Here is a 22243-nt window from a genome sequence, read left to right as displayed (position 1 = left end):
AGCCTGTTGAATACTTTCATGCCAACTGGATAGAAACAAAGATTTAAATGGCTTTCAGCATAAACAACATCCTGTCTGGAATCCTCCAGAACACTGAGCTCTTCCAAATATCCTTTTGTTTAGGTCTAATAAGTTAGACCCAAGAGAAAATATTAAAGAGACATTCTGCACCAGAAACTTACCACCATCAATAGCTGTCATGTCCAGATTCCCTGCAATGATTTGGGTTTTTCAGCACATCCACCTCACAAGGACTCATTAATATGCTCATCCTTTTGGGAAGAACACAGGTCTGAGTTCATCCTTTAATAGACAGCAGCCAGCTACACTGGGCATAGGCAAATCATCATGTAGAGAGTGAAACTCCAGCCCTTTCCCCCCACCACACATACACATCTGCACTTTGAGCCAACTTTAAATACAGAGTAAAGAACGAGGAATTATCTTGGATGTGAACCAACACTAGTTTGTATTCTTCCCTGAATAACACTTTTCTTTCGCAGAAGGGAAATAAAGGACTGCTACAGAAACACAGCAACATTCAAACCCTTTAAAACAAAAGGTAGATTATTTAATGCATTAACGATGTTAATCTGAAGATAAATAAATCCACAACAGACTTTTACGTTTCGTTTTGAGATTTCCTTTTTCTTTGCAGAGAATATTTCTGATATTATACAGTACTGAGAGGGTGTTCTTTTATGTTCTTAATGTCCAGGTGAAAAGCAAAGCTCAGTTCTCTCTGCTCTCTTCGTGGAACTCCTCAATGCCCTGTTCCAGGCGGGATTCTTTCATAAGCTTTTACTTGAAAGCGGAGTGGTGAGCAACATTAATTTCAAGAATAACTGGATGGTTTGGTCCCTGAGTCATCCTCTTGAGAGCCCATACTCTGCAAGGGAGAGAGTTAGTTCGTTTCACAAACAGGCCTGAGGTTTACCTTTGAGACAGACAGGTCTCTGAAGTTAGCAGGTAGGAAAATAAAGTGCATATCAGATAACATGTGCTTCCTTTGTATTTTAAAGCATGATGTTTATGCGTGTATAAATACATGTTATTATTAACACTACATATCCTGACATTCAGTGCAACACATACTGCACTGAATCTATTGCAGGACATTAAATCACTTACCTTCTGCACAAACTGAGGGTTCACAGTGATCTCTTGATCCATGGCTTTCAGTCGTTCATCAAGCTCTATACATTTCAGCATCTTAAAAATACATATTAAGTTAATTACTCGGTCCAGCTTGCTCAAGATACTTCATGGCTGTGCTGTGTAGAACCAGTAACTTTTGCCATCACCAAAGTCCCATCTCAAAATGTTCTTATCCCTCATCTCTCAGAAGTGTCACATTATTTCTTATTCCCTTGATTCATGTCTTCCTAACAATCCTTTCCAAGGCCACTGACAGACAGCCCCATGAGGGCCAACCACCTCAGCTTATAGGCAGGTTACTGACAGCCAGTGGAAGTGATCCGTAAAGGCTAAAACTCTGAAGCCAATCTTTCCAATCCATTCTGTACAGAGGATACAATAGGGAACGCGTTGACAGTAACTGACTATCAATCTAAACCCCCTTTAAATACCAGTACTGTGAAATAGTCTAATAATGATTCATAGTCCTCAATCTCTTCAAGTAAGTCACCTACACTGGCTTCTCCCAGCAACAATCTGATTACAGGCTAAGGTACTCTGGTAGCAATTCCAAAAGCAGTTAAGATCTTAAAGATTTACCTCCTGGTCAATGTTATGGAGCATAGCTGGATTGTTATATTTTTCAGGATTATCATGGAAACAGACCATACCATCCTTCTGATTAATACTTGCAAAGATTTCACCATCTTCTATCTGAAATGAGAAAAGGTTTAACATAAGGCATGACCAAGAAGAGAATTTTGAGTAACTACAGCACACAGGCTCCTTGTGGAATCATCTTGTTTGCTTCTTATTTCCTAACAGCTTCCCAAAGACAAATGCTGTATGGTGGAGAATCCTGTTATGACTTTATGAGAACAGTCTAAACACCACAGCAGACTGACAGTATTTCCTTCACCCTGAAAGGGAACCATTCTTCAGCCACTCAGAACACCCACCACCAACCCAGACACTTAAATACACTGGATCAAGTTTTAAGTGAGGATAGTTCCACCAAGTCTCAAGTCTCACCATGTGGAGGACGTATTTTTCGGCTTCTTGGGGCCCCGACAACTGCACTCGACTTGCCATGTCTTGTAATGACAATGTTAAAAACGTCTGAAATGTAGAAAGTATCAAACCATTAAAGCTAGATGTAAGAACTTTTCTAATCTCATTTGTGAAGCCCAATGGGAAGAAACAAGTGGGACACAGTTATTACTTATAAAAGCCCCATGAGAGAGAAGTCAGTTCTTCCTCTGAAGACATGAATCTCTTACACTGTTCACATATACAGACCAAACTAACGGTCATTACTCCATTTCTGCTATTCCTTTTTACCCCAAGCATAGTCCTGACCATGCCCAACCTCTTCCCTCACCTTTTTACATGAATAAGGTGGCTGTCCATCCCTTGAATCTCCTTCAAGAGATGCACATATCGTATTCCTTCTGAGGTTAGTTCTATTGCAGCAAACATCATTTGCACTTGCCATAAAAGACCTTCTCCTGATCATCTTTAAGGATTAATCTGACCTCTCAGATGAAGGAGCACATTGAACCACAAATTCTGGTTTTCCCCTTACTTCAGATACTTCCAAAATCTGTCCTATTCACTCCCTCTTCTCTAATCAAACAGCCTGTAAAGTTCAGTTTTCTCTTCTGAACAGAGATGAAGGTCACTGGGTCGCTGCGCTCACAACTTCTTTGAATATGTATGAAAATCTCATGGGCAAACCCCTTTGATAGACACATTCAACTACCTTTTAAATAAAGCATAAGTAGCCACCTGAAGTGGTTTTCTATATAGAGCATTTTAGCCTCATTTGTTTCAGAGACACGAATCTCATTTTACTCATTTCTCCACGACATTACTGCAATATCATTTCGCTCTGAATTGAATACATTCCAGAGACACTCGGCCAGAAAAACTAATCACAATTCCTCAGCAAAACCACCCCCTTCATCTTACCTTGGTTAGCCTCTGAATATTCTTTTTGTAGAGAGATGACAAGCATTGCTTAACCAGCCCCATATTGTTATCCCTTGTGAATGTTTCACTGTGTTTGTTCACCAGGTTTCGAAGCTCCGAGGGTTTATTGGTTGAATAAACTTGTGCTAGTTCATGGTAAGCATTGCTAAGGGGCTGCAATTAGAAAAATGAGAATCCTTTATAAAGAACATGCTGTTCAACCAGCCTCTATTCACTACTTCAACATTAGAAGCCACGCAGGCATAAAAGCAGATTTTAAGCAGCTCAAGCATCTCTCATACCAAATAGATGATGCCAATACATGGCATTAGAACAGCATAAGATCCTCATATTAATACATAATACAGCTAAATCTGTATTACTACAATAGAAGATTTAATAAACTTCATTCAAGGACCTCTGTATGACAGTTCTAGTTCTGGAAGTGCAAGGAAAAGGCCATTAGCTGAACAGTGTATGAAGTGAGCTGAATTCAAGGCGCGTAGTCACTGCCCATCAATTGTAAGACACTGTCATCCTTGACCACAATGCATCACAGCAGGGCCAACAGAGAATCAGAGGGTGAAGACTTGTTCACTTTAAAGTAGCAACTGTTTGAGTTTGCTTAATATCTGGAATTACAAGAAGATTTTGGGAACTCTACAATTCTGGTCACAAATCTATAAACTCAGTGTTAAATAGAAACTAACTAAAAGTGTGTTATATATTGAGGATCAAAACTCTCTCACTAAGAGTGCTCTCTTCCACCCTACACCTCCTAATCTCAATGCTTACAGACTCCAAACTTAGAGCTGTTTCAGAAGCTTTTATTCTTTATAAAGCTGGGGTTTTGGAATAATCCATTTAGCATTTCACACTTCAACTAGATGAAGTTATGGGCTGAAGGTTCTTACAAGGCCACTGGACGCTGAAAACCAAATGAAAGCTGAGTTTTGTTTGAGTTCTAACATAAAATGCTATTGAGGGATGTGCAGTATCAGTGAATATTGGTAAGTACTATTCAACCCTGAAGTTCCTCCAAATTTATGTTTAAAAACCTGTATCCCAATATGAACAACAATGTTTGTTTGTACAAGACACTCTTTAGCTATTGTACATTAGAAAGGCAGTAGGAGGTTGTCCTCTGGCACATTATTCCATGATCTGCAATGTTAAAAAGTACCATCAAATGAGGGTAGGAGACATAAACTCAGCTTTATTGCTCTGTTATTTAACTGTATTCACAAAGACTTACCTTAATGAATCTACCAACTATCTGGGAAGTGTATTTTGGTAGTTGCTGAACTTTGCCAAGTAGTATCAAAGAAACTAGAATATACTTTTTATACGATTCCAACATAATATGACTGACTGCCATGGCTGGAGTAGTTATTGCCTAAGCAAGAAAGAAAGAAATAGAATAGGAATTTAATATACTTACTGATAGGTCCTGGTAGCTATTGCATTAAGAAAAAAATCTCAGTTTCAAGCTGCATGTGGAAGAGATACAATGACATCAAATTCACCTTTGAGCATTAAAGCTTTAAACTAGCTTCTGTCAAAACTAATTGTCCAAAATATATTAAATTCTATAGAAGCTGCTCAAAATGCATCATGTTATAGTGGTGCCTACCTTCAAATAACCCTGTTAAGATCAAATCTAAATGTCTTTCTTTGGTCTATATCAAAAGTTGTACCTGCAGCTACTTCTTACCAGAAGTGATTATACACTTTAGAACGTGGATTCACAAAGATCCCTAAAGAGGTTTTATAAAGCTATTACACCATCAGATCTCATATTTAATTATGCTGAAAGAGGCCTGCAGAATCAGGAAAAGGGATTTCAAGTTTACTACGATGCTGCTAAGCTACTCAAGGACTGACACTTGCATACAGGAACTGACACATATTTGACAGCATTTTTCTCTCATACATATACTAAGTTTTCCCAATTTGGAGATGCTTTTCTTCTTTCACAGAGGAAATGAAAGCAATATTGTGATAACCTTGACGTGTAACTCCCCTCATAGAATTAGCAAAGGTCTTAGGCAAAACCACTGCACTAGTTTTGCTTTAAGAACACACAATTGTGCATGTCAGCCTGGGAGCCGTTGCTATGCCAGCAGCAATAAACAAGCATCTGAAAAATATTTATAGTGAGATAAATTTAACATCAACCTTTGAGATGCATAGTTTTGTGGTGCAATAGTTACTTGGCTGGAAGAGACCTTCTTAAAGGAAAGCACATCTAAGGACAGCTTGCTTGTTACTTTACTACATGCTGAGTACCACCGTTCAGGCTGTACCTGTCATAAAAGAGCTAGTAATGAACACAAACCCAACTCAGGTTGTATGTATTACTATGATGAACACACTCACTAAACCAAACCCCATGTGAATGATGAGCAGCAGTACAGATCTGTTAGTAGAATCATACCTTTAAGGTTAAGAATGAAAACTGTCAGTGGCTGCTTGTGCCTTATGTTATGTTCACAGCTTTTCCTGCTCTCCTTGGTGGCAATTCAAAGATTGTATGTTATCTCAGCATTACTACACATGCTACTGTAGTCATGCTACAATACACTACTATTGCCTTTCAAGTGATCACACTTGAGACTTACCATTTGATTTCAAGTTACCTGTTCATAAAAGTAGAGTGCTCTTTCAAAGTTCTTTAGCCCAGTGTATATCATCCCACCATAGTAGTAGTAACATAAAAAGTGCTTCGCATCATATGCCCCATTCTCTTTACAAATATCCATCATGTCCACATCTAGATACGGGAGGGCAGGTTTAAAGCATTTTGCTAACAAACAGAGCTACGAGAAAATAAATCAGGTTGTTATAAATTAGCCATTTCCATTCAAACTTCCAGGAGGAAGAAGATAAAACTAAATTCTTCTGGTACTAGTCAATAAATCTCACTCCTCCAAGAGTGACAAAACAGGGTATGTGGTAGTGCTGTAACACAGATTAACACGGATTGTGAGCTGTTATAAATTATCTTAATGCTAAAGAAATCACACTGAGACGAAGCTGTCTGAAATTCCAGGCCTTCCAGACTGCCTGCACTAAATATTGCACTAAACATTCCTGTCCAACCCTAAATCCCAGGAGCCATGAAATGAGACAGAAGAGCAAATTCAGGCCAAAGACACCGAGACAAACTGGCTTTTTGTCAAATCTGAGCAAACAGCATCTGGGTATTACACTTACACTGCCTGTGTGTGACTTTCAGCCCAGAGAGAAGAGATGGCAAAGGACTTTCAAGAGTCATCAACAAAACCAAAGATCTGGGGACATGCACTGCACATTTAAAATGCATAGAAAGGCATTTTATTTCAGTGTGTCATTATTTATGACTGGAGACCAGTGACAAGGCATTTTAACATTGCAATATGTGAACATGCATCTCCTCAAAGGGTTCTAGTTATAAAATACACTTTTACTCTCACCAAAAGCCCTTATAGCTCCCCTTACCTGGCAGAGATCTGCATGTATTGAGGTCAGCTGGTTTGTGTTCATCTGCATCTTGTCTATGGCTTGTCTGAGAATGCTAATTCCTCGCAGGGGCTGTCAGAAATTACATCTCTTTCAGACAATTTCTCATAGATGGCAGCACATTGGATCTTATGTTGACACTTACAAATGAAAAATAACACTAATTGACAGGTTCCATTCAGTAATAGTTAACTTGAGGTTCCCTTTGTGTAGGATACTGCAGTCTCTCAGACAATAATATTAACCTGGGCTATACAACTTCTCCTGCTAAGCTAAATGAAGCCATCAATTCTGCTCCATAAAGCCAACCTCATCAGGAATATAGGAGTTTGTACTGATACAAAAGCCTCTCTTGACTCCATGACATGACTCCCACCAAGTAATAAAGGCAAGGCTCTTGATTTGCTCCACTTAGACCAGACTTGATCTCTGCTTCTACTTCAGACTAAATTTCACTGAAGTAGCCTGAAAAAAGTCAGTATCTTAGCAACAGAAACATTGGTCAACTACTTCTTAATCAAGTTTCCTTTACATTTTGAGGCATTTCATTAAGAACATTATATAACACTGGTGAGAATAACACTGAAACCAGTATCGCTGACTCACCAGTGCTAATAATTGTTGCAGCTCTCTCCTACTCATGCACACGTTGCCTGAAGAACATTCTGGGTACCACAGATCCCGTACTTTGTGTGAGAGAGCACACTCTTAGGTGACTCTCCCCCTAAAAATTGATCTTCCCTATGTTTTCCCTAAAGAAAGCTGGAAAATCTTATTGCAGGTTCATTTCCTCTGAGTAAACTTAACAAATAAGGAGCTGCACAAAAATATATAATGTGAAGTTCATGGCAAATCTTTACGAAGCAAGTCAGAGACTTCAATCATAGAACAGTTAGGGATGGAAATGACCTCAAGATCATCTAGTTCCAACCCCCCTGCCAAGGGCAGGGAAACCTCACACTAGACCATGCTGCCCAAGGCATGTCCCTTTTAAAGAGCTTGGATATGTAGGTAGCTTATATGTACTAGATGATAATTGCTCACCTGTTTTCTCTCCACAAGGGCATTTGTTAACTGGTGGCACAGGCCAGCAACTGAATACAGTAAAAAAAAACAAAGAAAAAGACAGCACAATGAAAAATCAGAATAAAACTATCACAAAACCATATAAAGTCTGAAAGTAAGCTTAACTTACAAGTGTCTGTTGCATATCTGATGTGTTCTCCATTACAAGTGCTGATAAAAAGCTGCACCTGTGAGAATAACGTTTCGAAGTCAGGGATGCTGGGCATAGAAAACTTCACAAACCTAAACCAAGCAAACAAACAAAAGGGTTAGCACTTCACATTTGGAGCTTCATTAAAATAAGCTCTGTAGATGCACGTCGATGCTTGCAAACAAATCCAAAGTGTTTATGACAGATGGCAGATGAGCTGCACAGCGTTTGAAAATACACTCTCCCTGCACACCCCCATTCTCAATCTAGTGCAAACGGCAATTTAGAACAAACTATGGCAAACAAAGATCATTTTGTCTGCTACAATAGTTACAATCAGAACAGAAACACTGGCTAATGATGATGAGTTGTAATACTCAGCCACATAACCTCTCTGGCCACTTTTGCCTCTCCTACAGCCACCTCCTGCTTGGATGTGCTCAAGGTTATCTCAGCTATTACATTATTAGATGTGTATCTCTTGTTAGGAGTATTTTCTCTTCACTCTCTGGTGGTTCCTTAGCACCCTATAGGCTTACACACTGCTGTTTCTATAGAATGAGCCATGATTATGCTCATCTCAGGGCAACGAATTCCTGTGCATCCAAGAAATGCCACAGAAACCTATGGGAAAACCCCTCTGTTCCATGCTAATCAGTACACGATGCTGATACCATTGCTTCAAATAATACACTTTATATATTATTGCCCCATCCCTGGAAGTGTTCAAGGCCAGGCTGGACAGGGTTTGGAGCAGCCTGCTCTAGTGGAAAGTGTCCCTGTCCATAGGAGGGGGGTTGGAACTGCATGAGCTTTAAGGTCCCTTCCAATCCAAATCATTCCATGATTCTGTTTCCTATAAGCACTTATCTCCTTCCTCTACCTGTTTTAATGACTGTTTCCATGTACCCCACGATACAATTCTGCTAACACAATATTGATGCCCTGCTTGCTGTAAAGTCCATAATGTGTTTTTATGAGATGCTAAATTGTAATATTAAACTGCATTATCTCTATGTATTCCAGTAATTCTGTTTCAAAAGGGTAGCAGAACAAGTAGCAGGATTCTGATCTTCCCTTTAAAAAGAGAACTGTTAAGTAACAGTGAAACCCGTAGATGCGCCTCTATAGGTACAGCCAGAAACAGTAGTTGGAGCTTCAAGGCCAAGTATCTTTACCTCAGCATCACCAACTCGAGTATTATCTTAAACTACAGACAACAGCAAGAGCTTCAGTGCTGTCTAGAGACAAACAGCCAAGAACTGTCAGAACTCATGGAAAAAAAAGTGTTGCTTCACACTTACAGTCTTAAAAGTCAGTTTTATGCCTTTTTGCTGCACACATATGGAAAAATACTTATAGATACAGCCATAAGGAAAACAACCCCTAATATTAACACTTGACAGTAACGGCATTTACAGCCTCCAAAGGTTTCCTTTGGAAAATGTAAGTTTGAGTTGGTGTTTTTATCACTAAATGTGCGTCATTAAGCACCATTCTAACAAACACAGACTGAAAACATGCAAAAGAAAAACATTTGGGTGACAAGTCAATAGTAAAACTCCAGGCAACATACTAAGATATTTAACTGAAAGAAAGCACCACTTACAAGACAGCCAGAACACCTAATGAGTGCTCCTGCACATCCAGGGCACCAAGCACTGTATCCAGATGGGAAAGGTTTTTTGCCAGCAGTTCTCCACTCTTATTGATCAGCTCACAAAGCTGGGTCATTTGCCCTGAAACACAAAACATGTTGTCAGCCTCTAATTAGAGAACACTCACACATTCCCATACTTCATGACACTCTTTCTGCCCTATATAACCTGAGGAAAAAGCATCACCCAGAGAATTTCCTTTTCTTTAATACAATGGGCATTAGTTTTCAACAGTGAGGTACCCACCATATGTGGCAGTGAAGCTTCTGGCCTTTGGGATTGCAAAGGAAGCCCTTAGAATACAAATGCAGCAGGAAAAGCAGCATCAGCTCACCTCAGAGATGGGCTGCACGGTCTTGTATCACCACCAGCCGCCACCTAAGCCAAGTCTACCAAACTCTGACCAGTGGACTGCCATGCAATATTTTGCCTGGTGGATAAATTTATCTCCACTTGTACCTTCTGGGTGTTGTAAAGGGAAAAAAACAGAACAAAACAGCACCAAAACCAGTCTCCTCCACTCTCTAGAAAATCCCAATAGCGCAGTTTGTTTCTTGCTGCTTCCCCAGTGCCCTATTTACCACTTTCCAGCTCTGCTCATAACCATGTTTCTTTGAAGCTGACATTAACATTACAACTAAGTGCCTACAAGAAAAGGCTTTAAAGATCTGTTCTTAAATCTAGCTTGTGTAATTAAAACTACAGTGGTGTTCTATTTGTTGTGAGCCATGAACACAGCATGAAAGGCAACTACTCTGAATTAGGAAGGTACAGTAAGCCCAGAAACCTTACAAAGAAAGCAGATCAATTGTCACAAACTGCTTTCAAACTCTTTCTCCACCATTCCTTGAATTAAAACTATCCTTTGCTGAAGCAGAGGATTGTTTGAACGTTCAATCCTTGTAGATTAGAGAGAAAAAGCAGAGGTTTTCTCACCCCTACAAAAATCATCATAAAAAGAGGAATAGTGCCTCCATTCATAGAGATACATTATCCTCAATTCTCTGGCCTTTTCCTTTGAAACAGGAAAGCCTGGAAACCCTAGCAATGAAATGTTGGATTTGAAGCAATAGAAGGATCAGAAGTTCCAAACAGGGGACAAGAGGCCTCACCCCCAAACCGCTCTCTCCATATGGCATTCAAATTCCAGCCATAAGCATGGAAAGAGAGAGGGCTTGTAAAATGCTCTGTAGTTTGATAACAGGTTGGAAACTTTAGTTCTGGTGAGCTCATTAGCAGAGAAATCCTCCCATATCACAGCTGTTACCTGGCATTCCCATGAATGCCAAAGCCAAAACCCCTCCTGAACAATCCCCTACCCACCAGCATCACTGACCAACTTGCGGCGTACGCAGACATACCCACACCAGACCCAACCAATCCATTTATGTCACTTCCCATGCAGCCAAATGCTGGGAACCAGAAACCATCACCACCACCGTGAGCACACAGACTTCTCCCATGGGCTCTCCCAGGCTCCCTGGATTTCCTTCTTCAAGGGAATGACTATCTGGCTTATCCCTGATGGAAGAACTTCCATCAAGTCAACCAGAACCCCCTGTAGTAAAAAGTTCCCCAGCTAAACAAAGAATCATCTTTGTACCCACACCTTTTAGGTATAGTTTGTCTCTTGTATGTGATACCCCCCCATAAAAACACTCTATATCCAATAAATTAAACCAATGTAAGAGCAAGTTGGGGTTCTATCCAAAGATGAAGCCTGGGGACACAGAGGAAAGCATCAACTCGTGATCAGTTCCAAGGAGCAAACATCCCATGCGAAGCAGCCCTCAGAACACTCTAGGAATCACCAACATAGAAAGTTCAAGAAGCAGGAACCTCTGTGTCCATGCACAGGGAACGCAGGAGTTTGGCAAAGAAACGAAAAGGGTTCTAACTATGGTGATTAATACGTTTGCTAAGCGCTTGGGTTATGGTAACTCTGAAGTGAAGTCTCAGCCTTCCTCCTGTACATGTCTATGTATAGTGTACGTACTCTTCTACATACAGAAATGTATGTAGAAGCCATACACTTCCATTGCTCTATTCGTGGCCTATTTTACCCCCAGGGACAACCGCTCGTGAAGCGCATTTTAAAGCCCCCATGCCGCAGCTTGCGCGCTCAGCACTGAGGTGACAGACCGGGCTGCCGAGCCCCGTTAAACCCCTACGGTGCCCGCTCCTCCCGTTCGCTTTTCAAGGCTCAGATTCAATGCCGGCTCCACCGCAAACCGCCGAGACCTCTCCCTCACCGCCACCACCGGCAGCCGGACCCTCGGACCCTACCAAACCGCACCGGGACCCCCCTGAGGCCATAGGCCGGTAAAGGCCCCACAGGAACGGAGGCTGAGGGAGAGCCGTGAGGAAGCCGGGGTTCGGAGGGGGAAGGCCGCGGCCCGCCCCCTCACCCATGCAGGCTCCCTCGGCCTCCACCTCCTCTCCAAGCCCCGCTCCGTGCCCGCCGCCACCGGGGCCCGTCCGCGGTCACCTTGGGCCGAGAGCTGCCGGACGCTGTTGACGAACTGCTCCAGGGCCGACGCCATCTTGGCGGCTGGCGGCGCGGCCGCGCGCGGGGGTGACGGGAGCGCGCACGGGGGAAGGAGGCACCGCTCACGGGCGCCGCCGCCGCCGCCGACCGCCCGCCAGCCAATCAGCGGCCGCGGCGGGGAGCAGCGCGACGCACGCCGCCGTGCGTCACTTCCGCCGCTTCGCCACCTCTCGCGGGAAAAGAAGTTGCTATGGCAACCACCGCCTTTCCCCCCCCCCCCCCCGTTAGGACGGAGGGAGGAGCGGGAAGCCGTGACTCAGCAGGGCTGCGTGATGACGTCACGGTGCGTCATCCCTTCGCGACGTGGGGCCCGAGGGGTTCGTGCCCGTTGTCCCCTTGAGGGGGTGATCGGCGGCTGAACGTGGCGACGGATCACTCCTATGGGATAATATGGGATAATATGGGATAATGTGGGATAATAACATCATCCCTATGATGAGAAATGGGGCTGTTCAGCCTGGAGGAGGGAATGGAGACCTCATTCAGCCTGCCGGTGTCTGAATGGGGCTGCAGGGGTGCTGGAGAGGGGGGCTCTGCATCAGGGACTGCAGTGATGGGACAAGGGGTTATGGGTTCAGACTGAAACAGGGGATTTAGGTTGGAGATAAGGAAGCTCTTCGCTGTGAGGGTGCTGAGGCACTGGCACAGGGTGCCCAGAGAAGCTGTGGCTGCCCCATCCCTGGCAGTGCTCAAGGCCAGGTTGGAGCATCCTGCTCCAATGGAAGGGGTCCCTGCTTGGACCTGGATGAGCTTTAAGGTCCCTTCCAACCCAAACCAGTCTGTGATTCTCTGTGTGTGCTCCATCGCTGCAGGAGCTGGTGGGCAGGGAGTTACCCTTCACCATACCACAAGGAAAGACTCAGTGTGGGATGTGTGCATGTTCTCTCACTGCTTCCCCAGACACATTGAGCTGTGTTGAAATCCCATTCCTCACTACACACAAATGCCTCTGGCACAAGGCACAGCAGAACTCAGCCTTAAAACTTAACGTGTTTTCCTTCCCTGTCAACATTCACCACCCCATACAGCCCGGCTGCCAGTTCTTCATGCCATGACCTTTCCCAAACCACCTGATCGCTCATTTGCCCTTTTTGTGAAGCAAGGACGATGCCTTCTACTGGAATCAAAAGATGGAATACTTTGGAACTGCTAAAGCTGTATTATTGCCACCGATCGAGCTCTTTCCCAGCTCAGCGGTTGTCTAATCCTGTTAGTCACACTCAGAGGTTTCCCCCTCCTTTAGCAGCTCAAATCCCTGCAGTGTTTTGTGACTGCAGCAATCCATGGCCCTGTGTCAGAATGCACAGACCGCGATGTGTCCCCAGCGCTCCTTTGGGGGCTAGTTTTGTCTTCTAAAGGTTCCCATTGTCACCCGTGGGGACAGATCTGCATCACATCGAGCTAGATGCTGGGCAGAGCACGAATTGGTTGAAATTGGTGTGGTTTAGGTCAAATTGGCTGCAAAAATCACTGTGTTACGTGTGCCCCAACACCCGCTCGCAGGGACGGGGACTGGAGGGGTCAATGTGGGTACCCGCAGGCAGGGACTGGGGTAAACTGAGGCAGGGGCTCAATGGGAGCCCCCGCTGCAGGGAAGGGGCGGGCGGATGGGATCGGCGCCGTCGCACCGCGTTTGTGCCGCTTGAAGGCGGTGCTGCGGCTCCGGGCTCGGTCGGGCACCGGGAAGAGGAACTGGGCTTTGCACTGCCGGGTCGGGGCGAACGCACCGCCGAGCACCGGGGCCCCGCTGCCGCTTTGCTGCGCCGCAAGGGAGGGATGGGGCCGGGAGGAGGCGAGCGCCGGTCTTTGCATCCCCCCCTCGCAGCCCCTCTGCTCCCTGTTGCATCCCCCTCGTACCCTCCCGCTCCTCCTTTCTGCTGCAAGGGGCCGTGCTTGAAATAAAGCCCCCCCCCCTTTCCCAGAGACCCCCCCCTAATCCCCTGCTTAAGCCCCTTTCCATCATGATCCTGCTGAGCAGCTTCTTGCACCTCCGGCCTCGGCGCTGCGGCCCCTTCGCAGGGCTGGGCAGGGGTCCCGGCCCCGCAGCGGGGTCCCGCAGGGCGCTGCGGGTGCTGGTGGACATGGATGGGGTGCTGGCTGACTTCGAAGGAGGCTTCCTCAAGAAGTTCAGAGCCAGGTATCCCGACCAGCCCTACATTGCCCTGGAGGACCGGAGGGGTTTCTGGGTGTCGGAGCAATACGGGCGCCTGGGACCTGAGCTGAGTGTGAGTTTCTGCATCATCCCCGGCTCTGCGCGTGGCTCTTGCTTGGCTCTGTGCTGTGTGGTTGGAGCTCTGGTTCCTATGGGACATCCTCCCCTACCCCCCCATTAACTCCTCCATCTCTGAGGTGCAGCGCTGTGGGTGCTGGATGGAGCTCCCATTGAAACACAGGCTGCATGCAGGAGGGCTTCCAGAGGTGCTTTGCTCCTGGAAAGGCAGTGTTTTCCATGCACATCTGTTTCCCTGCATGCATGGATGGAGATGGATGCGAGGAGAGCTCATTTAATCCCATAGCTGAGGTTTTCTAGCTCTGATAAGGCCAACCTGCATGGATAGATAATGTTCCTGGATGGATTATTTAGTTCCTCAACAGCAAAGTGAGGAGTGGGACACAGAGAAGTTGAGAGCAAACCATGCAATTGATGCTTCATGTGCGGGCTTCCTTAACATTAAATCAATCCCAAGCCCTCCCATGCTTCAGAATTACTGTGCTGCCTTTAATAATTAAAGCCTGAAACCAGAAGCTCTTGTTATGCTGTGCTTTATCATTCAGCAAAGGCCTGAGTGCTGCACAAAGGTGGTTTCTGCCTCTACCAGTTTCCTATCTCAATGGGATGTCTCTGGTCTCCCTGCAGATTGCAGCTGTGGTAGTGGAATGGTGTTAGGGCAAATGAAAGCACTCATCATTAGAGGTGTGATGGCTACAAGGAAAGGAGGAGGGTGAATAGGGTCCAAGGCTCTGCCACTGGCAAAGACCTAAGCAGCTTGATGAGCTGAAGGAATAACGTGTCCTCTCTAGCTGATGAGAGGGGAATGGAGGACATCATTCATGCGGGAAAGCAGATGCTAAAAGTATGACAGGAGCATGATAACCCTTTTGTTTCTCCTTGATCTTAACTACTTTGGATGTGTTAAATGAAGTGAGCTCTTTTTGTGTCTGCTGTGATCATGTAAAGCCATTAAAACCTTGCACTGAACAAGCAGCAAAACCTCCCCAGACTGACATCAGGGCAGCTCTGATTCCACCCATGATTTCAGACCAGGGATAAAGAGTCAGAGCTGCTACAGGGCCATGGATCATTCCAGGCATCAGACAGCACCATTGACCTGCTGTAGGAGACTGGAAGATAGAAGCCAAAGAGACCAATGAGCTGGAGGTCCCATGTCTGAGAGGGAGAACAACAGCTCAGCATACATTGAGCATACAGACCTGAAAGGATGGGGAAGCCTTGGATGGGTAGGAAAACAGCTCATGGGGAGACATAGGAAATAGAGGGTCTGTCCTGCCTGGCACACGGTGGGATTCCCAACCTGGGGATTTTTCCATCTGCTCCTGGCTGTGGTGCCACAGGGAATTATTCCGGCTCTGGGAGCTAAGCAGGTCTTTCCTTCAAGATGCACTTAGCTCTTCCCCCATAGAACTTAATTGCAAATGCTTTTTGACATGAGTGGAAGCCAAATAGCTGCGGAAGTGCTTGCTGTAGGAAAACACTTCAGGGCAGCTTCAAGTGCTCTGCTGCATTGGGCCTCACTTCTCAGGCATCTCTTGTGCAGGTACAGTCAGGATCTTAAAGGAAAGCAGCATTGCTCACCGGCCTAAAGCATAGCATGGGATGTTTGCTGGCCCCATGGCACTGTTAGGGTAGCTGTTCTTGTGGTGCCAGGAGGCGTTTCTGCTGGCTCCCTTGCACCAAATCAGAGTGCATACATACATATATATGTATGTATCTTCATACATATTCAACATGCATGAAGAAGCTTTTCTTCTTTCCTCTAAACCACTGAGGTTTGCTGCTGCTCAGGCAAAGGAGAAGAGAGCAAGGGTTGATGTGTGTAGTCTCTTCTTTTAAGTTTCTTCCCCAGGTAATGTATTAAAGGCATAATGTGGTGGTTACCCACTAGGTTCCCACTTAGCAGGCAGGAAGGAGCTGCTGGCATATTTAACCAGCCTATTTGTTCCTATGAGCATTAAGAACCAGCATCAGAGCATCACTGAGGCTGCTCCTACTCTGATGCTCTGCTGGCTCCTCCACCCTTTGCAATACAAGGAGGCTGGGATAGGCTTAAACTTCCTTTTGTCTCTATTTTCTTACCTCAAATATAGAAGCAGAGCTGCTTAAAATGAAGGTCAGTCCTTCAGGGCACAGCTCCCTTCAAACCTTCTCCAAGCTGCATTTACATCTACTTGGCTGCATTGCAACACCAGGACAGGGCTGCTTCTGCTCCCCACAGCCATACTGCAGCACAAGCAGGCTCTCTCCTCCCTGAGGACCCGGTGTCTGTGCTTGCAGCTGAGTTCTCACCTGCTTGAGGGAGTGCAGGGGATGGATGCTGTTCCATAGAGCTGGATCCCATCACATGCAGCCCCTGGTCCCAAGGTTTTGCTCCCTGTAGTTTCAGCTCTGTGCCATGTGCAGCCTGGATGTTAAAGTGTCTCAAAGCCTTGCCTGGAGGTGCTCTATTTGCCTGACAGACCTTGCCCAGACATCCCTGAGGATGAGCATCTGCATTCCTCCTGACATGTAGTTCATCCTATAATATGTGTTCTCCTGTGAGAGCAGCCCAGCTGGTATTTTAAGTGATCTGATGGAGACAAATAGGCCAGACAGCATCTGTGGCTGAACAGCACCACATTACAGCAGGGCTACCAGGGCACATCAGCAGGATCCACATGGAAGTGCCCCTCTGGATGCACGTCCAGGGTTCGGTTCAGCTCTAGACAATCTCTTGTGTTCTGATAAGAAGGAATACACTGCTCCCTCTGTGTTTGGGGCTGCACAGGGAAAACCAAGCTGCTCCAGAGCATCTCCAGTCTAAATGGTATGGAATGGGTGCAGGCTGGCTGGTGGGGAACAGAGGCGCCCCTAAGAAAGGTGGGTTAGCAGGAGGGGACTGGAGCCAGTGCTCCCACCTTTCCCACTGTCACCATACTCTGTCCTAGCAAAGGGTGAGGAAGATGCATGTGCAAGAGTAAGCGAGAAGCCCTGTGCAGTAACTGCTCTCTTTTCCCATACAGGAGAAAGCCATCAGCATCTGGGAATCCAAGAACTTCTTCATCGAGCTGGACCCACTCCCTGGGGCCGTGGAAGCTGTGAAGCAAATGGCAAACTTGGCTGAGTGAGTAGGAACCTGCCCGTGGTGTTTGGGATGGATGGATGGGGGTGAAGCAGTGGCTACCAATAACACTCTGCCCCTCTTTTTCTCCTCCTGGCAGCACTGATGTGTTCATCTGCACGAGCCCCATCAAGAAGTATCGTTACTGCCCTTATGAGAAGGTGAGCAGGTCCAGATCCCAACTCTTCTTCCCTACAGTGCTGCCCACTGAAAGCCAGCTGACCCCTGCATGCCTCCAGCTGTAAACCAGCAGTAATATTTCCCTGCTCCACCTGATTAGTTCTTAAGCATCTTCAAAAAGCCCCACTCTTGGCCAGCCTCTACCATTTGCATGCACTGAGGTACTTAGTAGCTCATCACAACATCCAAAGCTGCTTGACTTTAAAAGAACTCGTGCTCCAGCAGCATCTGAATCCTTCCCACTGAGGATGAGAGATGCCTCCCTATGTGCAGGGCTTGTGCCATGCTCTGCAGCTCTGTCCATGAGCCTTCCTCGAGCTCACTGTTCTCTCACCTTCCAGTATGCCTGGGTAGAGAAGCACTTCGGGCCCGAGTTTCTGGAGCAGATTGTTTTGACACGAGACAAGACAGTGGTTTCTGCTGACCTGCTTATAGACGACAGACCTGATATAACAGGTAAGGGAGGTACAGGGTGGTAGGAGTGACCAGAAACAGCCCCAAGGGGCAGAGAGCATCCAGGGGTGTGATGGGTGCTGGTCCCTCCCTGCTTGATTAGGCTCTGGTGTCCACAGGCTCCTTGTGTCACCCTTTGTGTCTCATAGAGCTGTCCAGAGCACCAACCTCTCTCTTTGCTTTGCAGGGGCCGAGCTGAACCCCAGCTGGGAGCACGTGCTCTTCACAGCCTGCCACAACAAGCACCTGCAGCTGAAGCCCCCCAGCCGCAGGCTGCAGTCCTGGACCGATGACTGGAAGGCCATTCTGGACAGCAAACGCCTGCCACCCGGCCAGGCCACCTAAACACCAGCATCCCACAGCCCCCCGGTGCTGCAGCCGCTCCTGCTGAAGGGTGAACCCACAGACGGACGGACAGACACTGTCCCTGCTGCGGAGAGGAAGAGGAGGGTGAGCTGAAGCACCATGGTAACCTGGATCCACATAGCAGCCCCCAGCCCAGCTGTGCTGCAGCAGCAGGATTGAACCTTGGACCCGACAGGAGCATATCCCACTGGTTCCTGAGGTCCATGTGCTGCATCTGCACCCTCTGCGAGGCCATCCTGGTGTTCCTGATGGACAAGGTCACCCTCAGCCTGTCTGTGTGGCACAGAGCAGCTCTCCATCCTCCTCTCTGTGTGGGATCACACAGGGTGGTTTGTTTGGTCCTCACAAGGCTTCATACTTGGATTTTGGGATGCAGGTGTCTGGAAGGGCAGGGGGAGCAGGCAGATGCTGCCCAGGCTCCCTGCACCAGCTCAGTTGAAGCAACAGGACAGCTATGCGCTTCCCTGCAGGAAGAGTCCCTGCAGTGTGACATGGGGACAGTATCACTCCTCCATGGATCTGGCCATGGAAAGAGAATCCAGAAGCATCTTCCAGTTGATGGGAGGGATCCCTGCTTGCTCTCATCCCTGAGGAGCTGCCACAGCTTTAGAGCTGATTTGGGATGAAGAGAAGGACTCTTCTCCCAACTGCTCATTGCTTGTGGGCTGCTCATCCAGGGGATCATTGGGACAGCACCAGCCCTTCCTGGGAGCCAGGCAGCTCATGGCTCACACTGACAGACATTGATCCAATGGTAGCTCCATGGATTTCAAAGCCAGGAAGATCTGCACATGCCGGCTGAGCACGTTCACATCACCCCATCTCCCTCCTCCTGGAAAGCTCTGGGTGCACCTTCACCAAGCACACTGCTTCCATGCAGAAGGTCCTGGGTGCTGCACCCCACCATGGTCAGGCAACTGGGATGTTAATGCCACAGAGCATCCTAAAGCCTTCAGTGCAGGGCCGCTGGGAAGATGCTGCTGGATGAAGCAGGGCTGGTGGGGAAGCTACAGCATCACTGGGAAGTGGGTACAGCAGAGACACCACAAGTGTCCAAGGGGCAGGTAAGGGTTGCGTTGGTGGAGGACTGTCATGGCCACATCCATGGATGCTGTTACCAGTCTTTACCTACCACAGGGGTAGAAGTTGGGGGGACACTGCTGCTAAAGGCTGGGGAGCCCATCAGAGATGCCCATGAGGCTGCAGTATGTACAGTGTGTGTGCCAGGCACACAGCCAGGGGAGCTGCAGCTGGGTACCAAAAAGGGACCGTGTGGATGAAGAAGCAGCTCCAAGAAGGATGCTTTTTGCATAGCAGTGCCCACAGCTTCTTCCTCCCCTTCCTGGCTCATTCCTGCTTCCCTGACCAATCCAGCCTCCAGCTGCAGTGACTGAGTTGGCATCAGCATCACCAGAAGGCAGCTGTCTTGTCCCAGAATAGACATCCCAGCTACTAAGGAGAGTCAAATGCCCCATCCCTGCCCACAGCACTGCTATAGGGCAGGACACAGCCTGGCTTTCCCAAGTAATAACTGGTGCCCCATGCAGTGCCCCAGGGATGCACTGGCTGCATCATGGCTCATGTGCATCACTGCAGAGCCCATGATCCTGTGGCCATGTGGGATCCCCCCATGTGCTCCTGCTCTCCTGGTCCAAGGACTTGCTGGCTGCAGGAGTGGAATTCCCCACTGGGACACATAGTTCCATGGGCAGGGGGTGTAGCCAGGGCTTGGCCACCCTGTGCTGCTTGCTCAGCCCTTCGGCTTGCCTCTCCTCTCTCCTACAGCCCCCATCAGCTAAAACCTGTGTGAGCTTAAAGCTACATAGCCAACAAATACCTGCTTCAGCATCACATCCTGAGGGGCTACTGGAGTTGGTGCTGTTGAACCTGTGCCTTCCCTGGCTGCTGCAGGACCAGGGATGAAGCCTGCATCATCTTGGGTCTTTCTGCTGCCCCATATCTTGGGATGGGGCAGGTGTGTGAAGACAGCAGGGTTGGTCCATGGCGGTGGGTTATGTACCATAAGGATGTTCTTTCTTTCCTGTTTAAACCACTGTGTGCTTCTCCCAGTGATGGGTTTGGTTCAGGGGGGTGTTTGCAATGTGCTTCCCCAAAGCAACCATCTTCCCCCATGGCTGGGGCAGACCCAAGGGATGTGGGTCTCCAGAGCCAGCCAGTGTCTTCCCCTTGGTAGCACATGTGATGCTGGAGAGACCACACATGCACACCAAATATACTTGAAAGCAGGGCTGGGGTTTCTCATCCCTGAGGTTCCAACTGCATGCACAGAAATCCCAAGCAGGAAGCTGGTCTGTTCACTGCTGCCAAGTTCAGGACCAGGAGGTGGCTTTCCATTGCCCAACGGGTCTGGCCTTTCACCATCCAAGCCCTTCTGTGGCCAGCCAAGATGTGCAGAGCTTTTGGTTTTAAAGGCACATCCATAAAGCTGAGGAGGATGAGGAGCACTGCAATAAACACTGGGGTTCATCACCATCCAGCTCCCTACAAGTGGAGTTTCTCTGTCTTCTGCATGGGGATGGGGGGTCCAGAAAGCCTGGAACCAGCCCTGCTGTGCTGTTACCCCATCAGACAGAGTCCCTGTTGGCAGAACTAAGCCCAAGGGGTGGTTTTAGGTAGCAATCAGCTTCCTAAAGATGTTTTATAATAAATAAAGCTGTAAAGTGTGTCCTGTGTTGTGCCAGAAGCTATCAAAGGGGCTGGTTCTCCCCTGGGGCTGCCAAGTGATGACACTGGGATCAGGGCCATGTTTCCCAGTATAAGATGGAATGAAGGGATTGCATCCCTCCGATGGAGCATCACAACCCACTGATGCACGCTAACCTGTAGCTCTGCAGCTGCATCCACTGCCTTCTTATTCTCCCTTGTAAAGCCCCAGGGTATCACATACCTTCCAGGTGATCAGCACGGTTTCCAAGCCAGGCAGAGATGGAGAGGAGTGGGAAGGACATGGTAGTGACCTGGCCCAGTACACAGAGGATCACTGGTGGTGATGGGATCCTTCACATCCCAGGAGTGGGCTGGGGGTGCAAGCATCCAATCCTTAGGGAATTCATCCCATTTCACCTCAGTCCAAGCCTGCAGGACCCTGTAGGGTGGGAGCAAGTGATGTTTATGCCTGGATCCCTTGGAAGCTGTGGCCATGTGGGTATTTGTTAGCTGTTTACCGTGTTGGTTGATGCCCAAATAGCTCCAAGCCAACATAGAGCCTGGATAAGGGGGAGAGTAAGAGCTGCAGGGTCCAGCCCTGATGCAGGGGTAGCGAATGGTGTGGGCTGGAGCTGGGACAGGGACAGCAGAAGGCAGAGTCACCCAAATACACAGCTGGAGATGGAGCAGCAGCAGAGACGGCTCAGCCCATGGTGGTGACCGGATCCCGCTTTGCTTCCACCATGCCCAGCTACAGGACAGGAGCAGGATGATGCCCTGGGATCACTGCTTGGGGTCAGGGTCTGGAGCCCAGCGCTGCCCATGCATGGAGAGGAGGAGAACCGTGTGATGCAGGAGAAACATCCACTAGAGGGGACTGTGCGATCGCGTGTAGGAGCGCGCTGCCTCCTAAAGGAGCAGAGCAGGATTTGGCTCCTCTGCCTGCAGAAAGCCACCTTCCTCCAGCCCTCAGCGCTCCCGGTTATCCCAGTCCGGGTTCCCAGCGCCCTCCGCATCCCTCCCGCTGGGCACTGCACCCTGGGGGGGATGCAGCTCACCCAGGGCAAATGGAGCTTTATGGGATACTGGGAATCCCAGCAACTTGCTTCCCCCAGCAGGATGGGGCAGAGAATGAGATGGGCATAAGCATGAAAGCCTGTGGGTTAGAAGAGGAATGAGGGGTTTACAGGGTCCATATAGATGCCCCCTA

The 22243-nt window shown here is 47.6% G+C and overlaps 2 protein-coding genes across 2 annotated transcripts; one reads left to right on the top strand and one right to left on the bottom strand.

The window, feature by feature from the left end:
• Nucleotides 1-445: 445 nt before the first annotated feature.
• COPS3 (COP9 signalosome subunit 3) lies at nucleotides 446-12125 on the bottom strand. The gene is made up of 12 exons (XM_034065591.1): nucleotides 11972-12125; nucleotides 9435-9564; nucleotides 7805-7917; nucleotides 7654-7703; nucleotides 6589-6681; nucleotides 5748-5927; nucleotides 4364-4504; nucleotides 3109-3282; nucleotides 2170-2256; nucleotides 1738-1851; nucleotides 1132-1212; nucleotides 446-889 (listed from the first exon to the last, which is right to left on the bottom strand). The coding sequence occupies exons 1-12, from the start codon at nucleotides 12024-12026 to the stop codon at nucleotides 836-838; spliced, it is 1272 nt and encodes a 423-aa protein (XP_033921482.1). The 5' UTR covers nucleotides 12027-12125; the 3' UTR covers nucleotides 446-835.
• Nucleotides 12126-13707: 1582 nt separating this feature from the next.
• On the top strand, nucleotides 13708-21052 carry NT5M (5',3'-nucleotidase, mitochondrial). Its single transcript, XM_034065810.1, has 5 exons — nucleotides 13708-14256; nucleotides 17270-17370; nucleotides 17468-17528; nucleotides 17889-18003; nucleotides 18188-21052. The coding sequence occupies exons 1-5, from the start codon at nucleotides 13993-13995 to the stop codon at nucleotides 18343-18345; spliced, it is 699 nt and encodes a 232-aa protein (XP_033921701.1). The 5' UTR covers nucleotides 13708-13992; the 3' UTR covers nucleotides 18346-21052.
• Nucleotides 21053-22243: the final 1191 nt, after the last annotated feature.

The sequence above is a fragment of the Melopsittacus undulatus genome, chromosome 8 (assembly GCF_012275295.1).
Source record: "Melopsittacus undulatus isolate bMelUnd1 chromosome 8, bMelUnd1.mat.Z, whole genome shotgun sequence".
Taxonomy (NCBI): Eukaryota; Metazoa; Chordata; class Aves; order Psittaciformes; family Psittaculidae; genus Melopsittacus; species Melopsittacus undulatus.
This window is presented reverse-complemented; position numbering and strand designations above follow the sequence as displayed.

Coding starts and splice junctions, on each gene's coding strand:
- COPS3 (XM_034065591.1), bottom strand. CDS start 12,026: ATGGCGTCGGCCCTGGAGCAGTTCGTCAACAGCGTCCGGCAGCTCTCG. Junction 9,565..11,971: donor CCGGCAGCTCTCGGCCCAAG/GTGACCGCGGAC, acceptor TTTGTGTTTCAG/GGCAAATGACCCAGCTTTGT. Junction 2,257..3,108: donor ATATTCAGAGGCTAACCAAG/GTAAGATGAAGG, acceptor TCTACATTTCAG/ACGTTTTTAACATTGTCATT.
- NT5M (XM_034065810.1), top strand. CDS start 13,993: ATGATCCTGCTGAGCAGCTTCTTGCACCTCCGGCCTCGGCGCTGCGGC. Junction 14,257..17,269: donor GCCTGGGACCTGAGCTGAGT/GTGAGTTTCTGC, acceptor TTTCCCATACAG/GAGAAAGCCATCAGCATCTG. Junction 17,371..17,467: donor CAAATGGCAAACTTGGCTGA/GTGAGTAGGAAC, acceptor TCCTCCTGGCAG/CACTGATGTGTTCATCTGCA.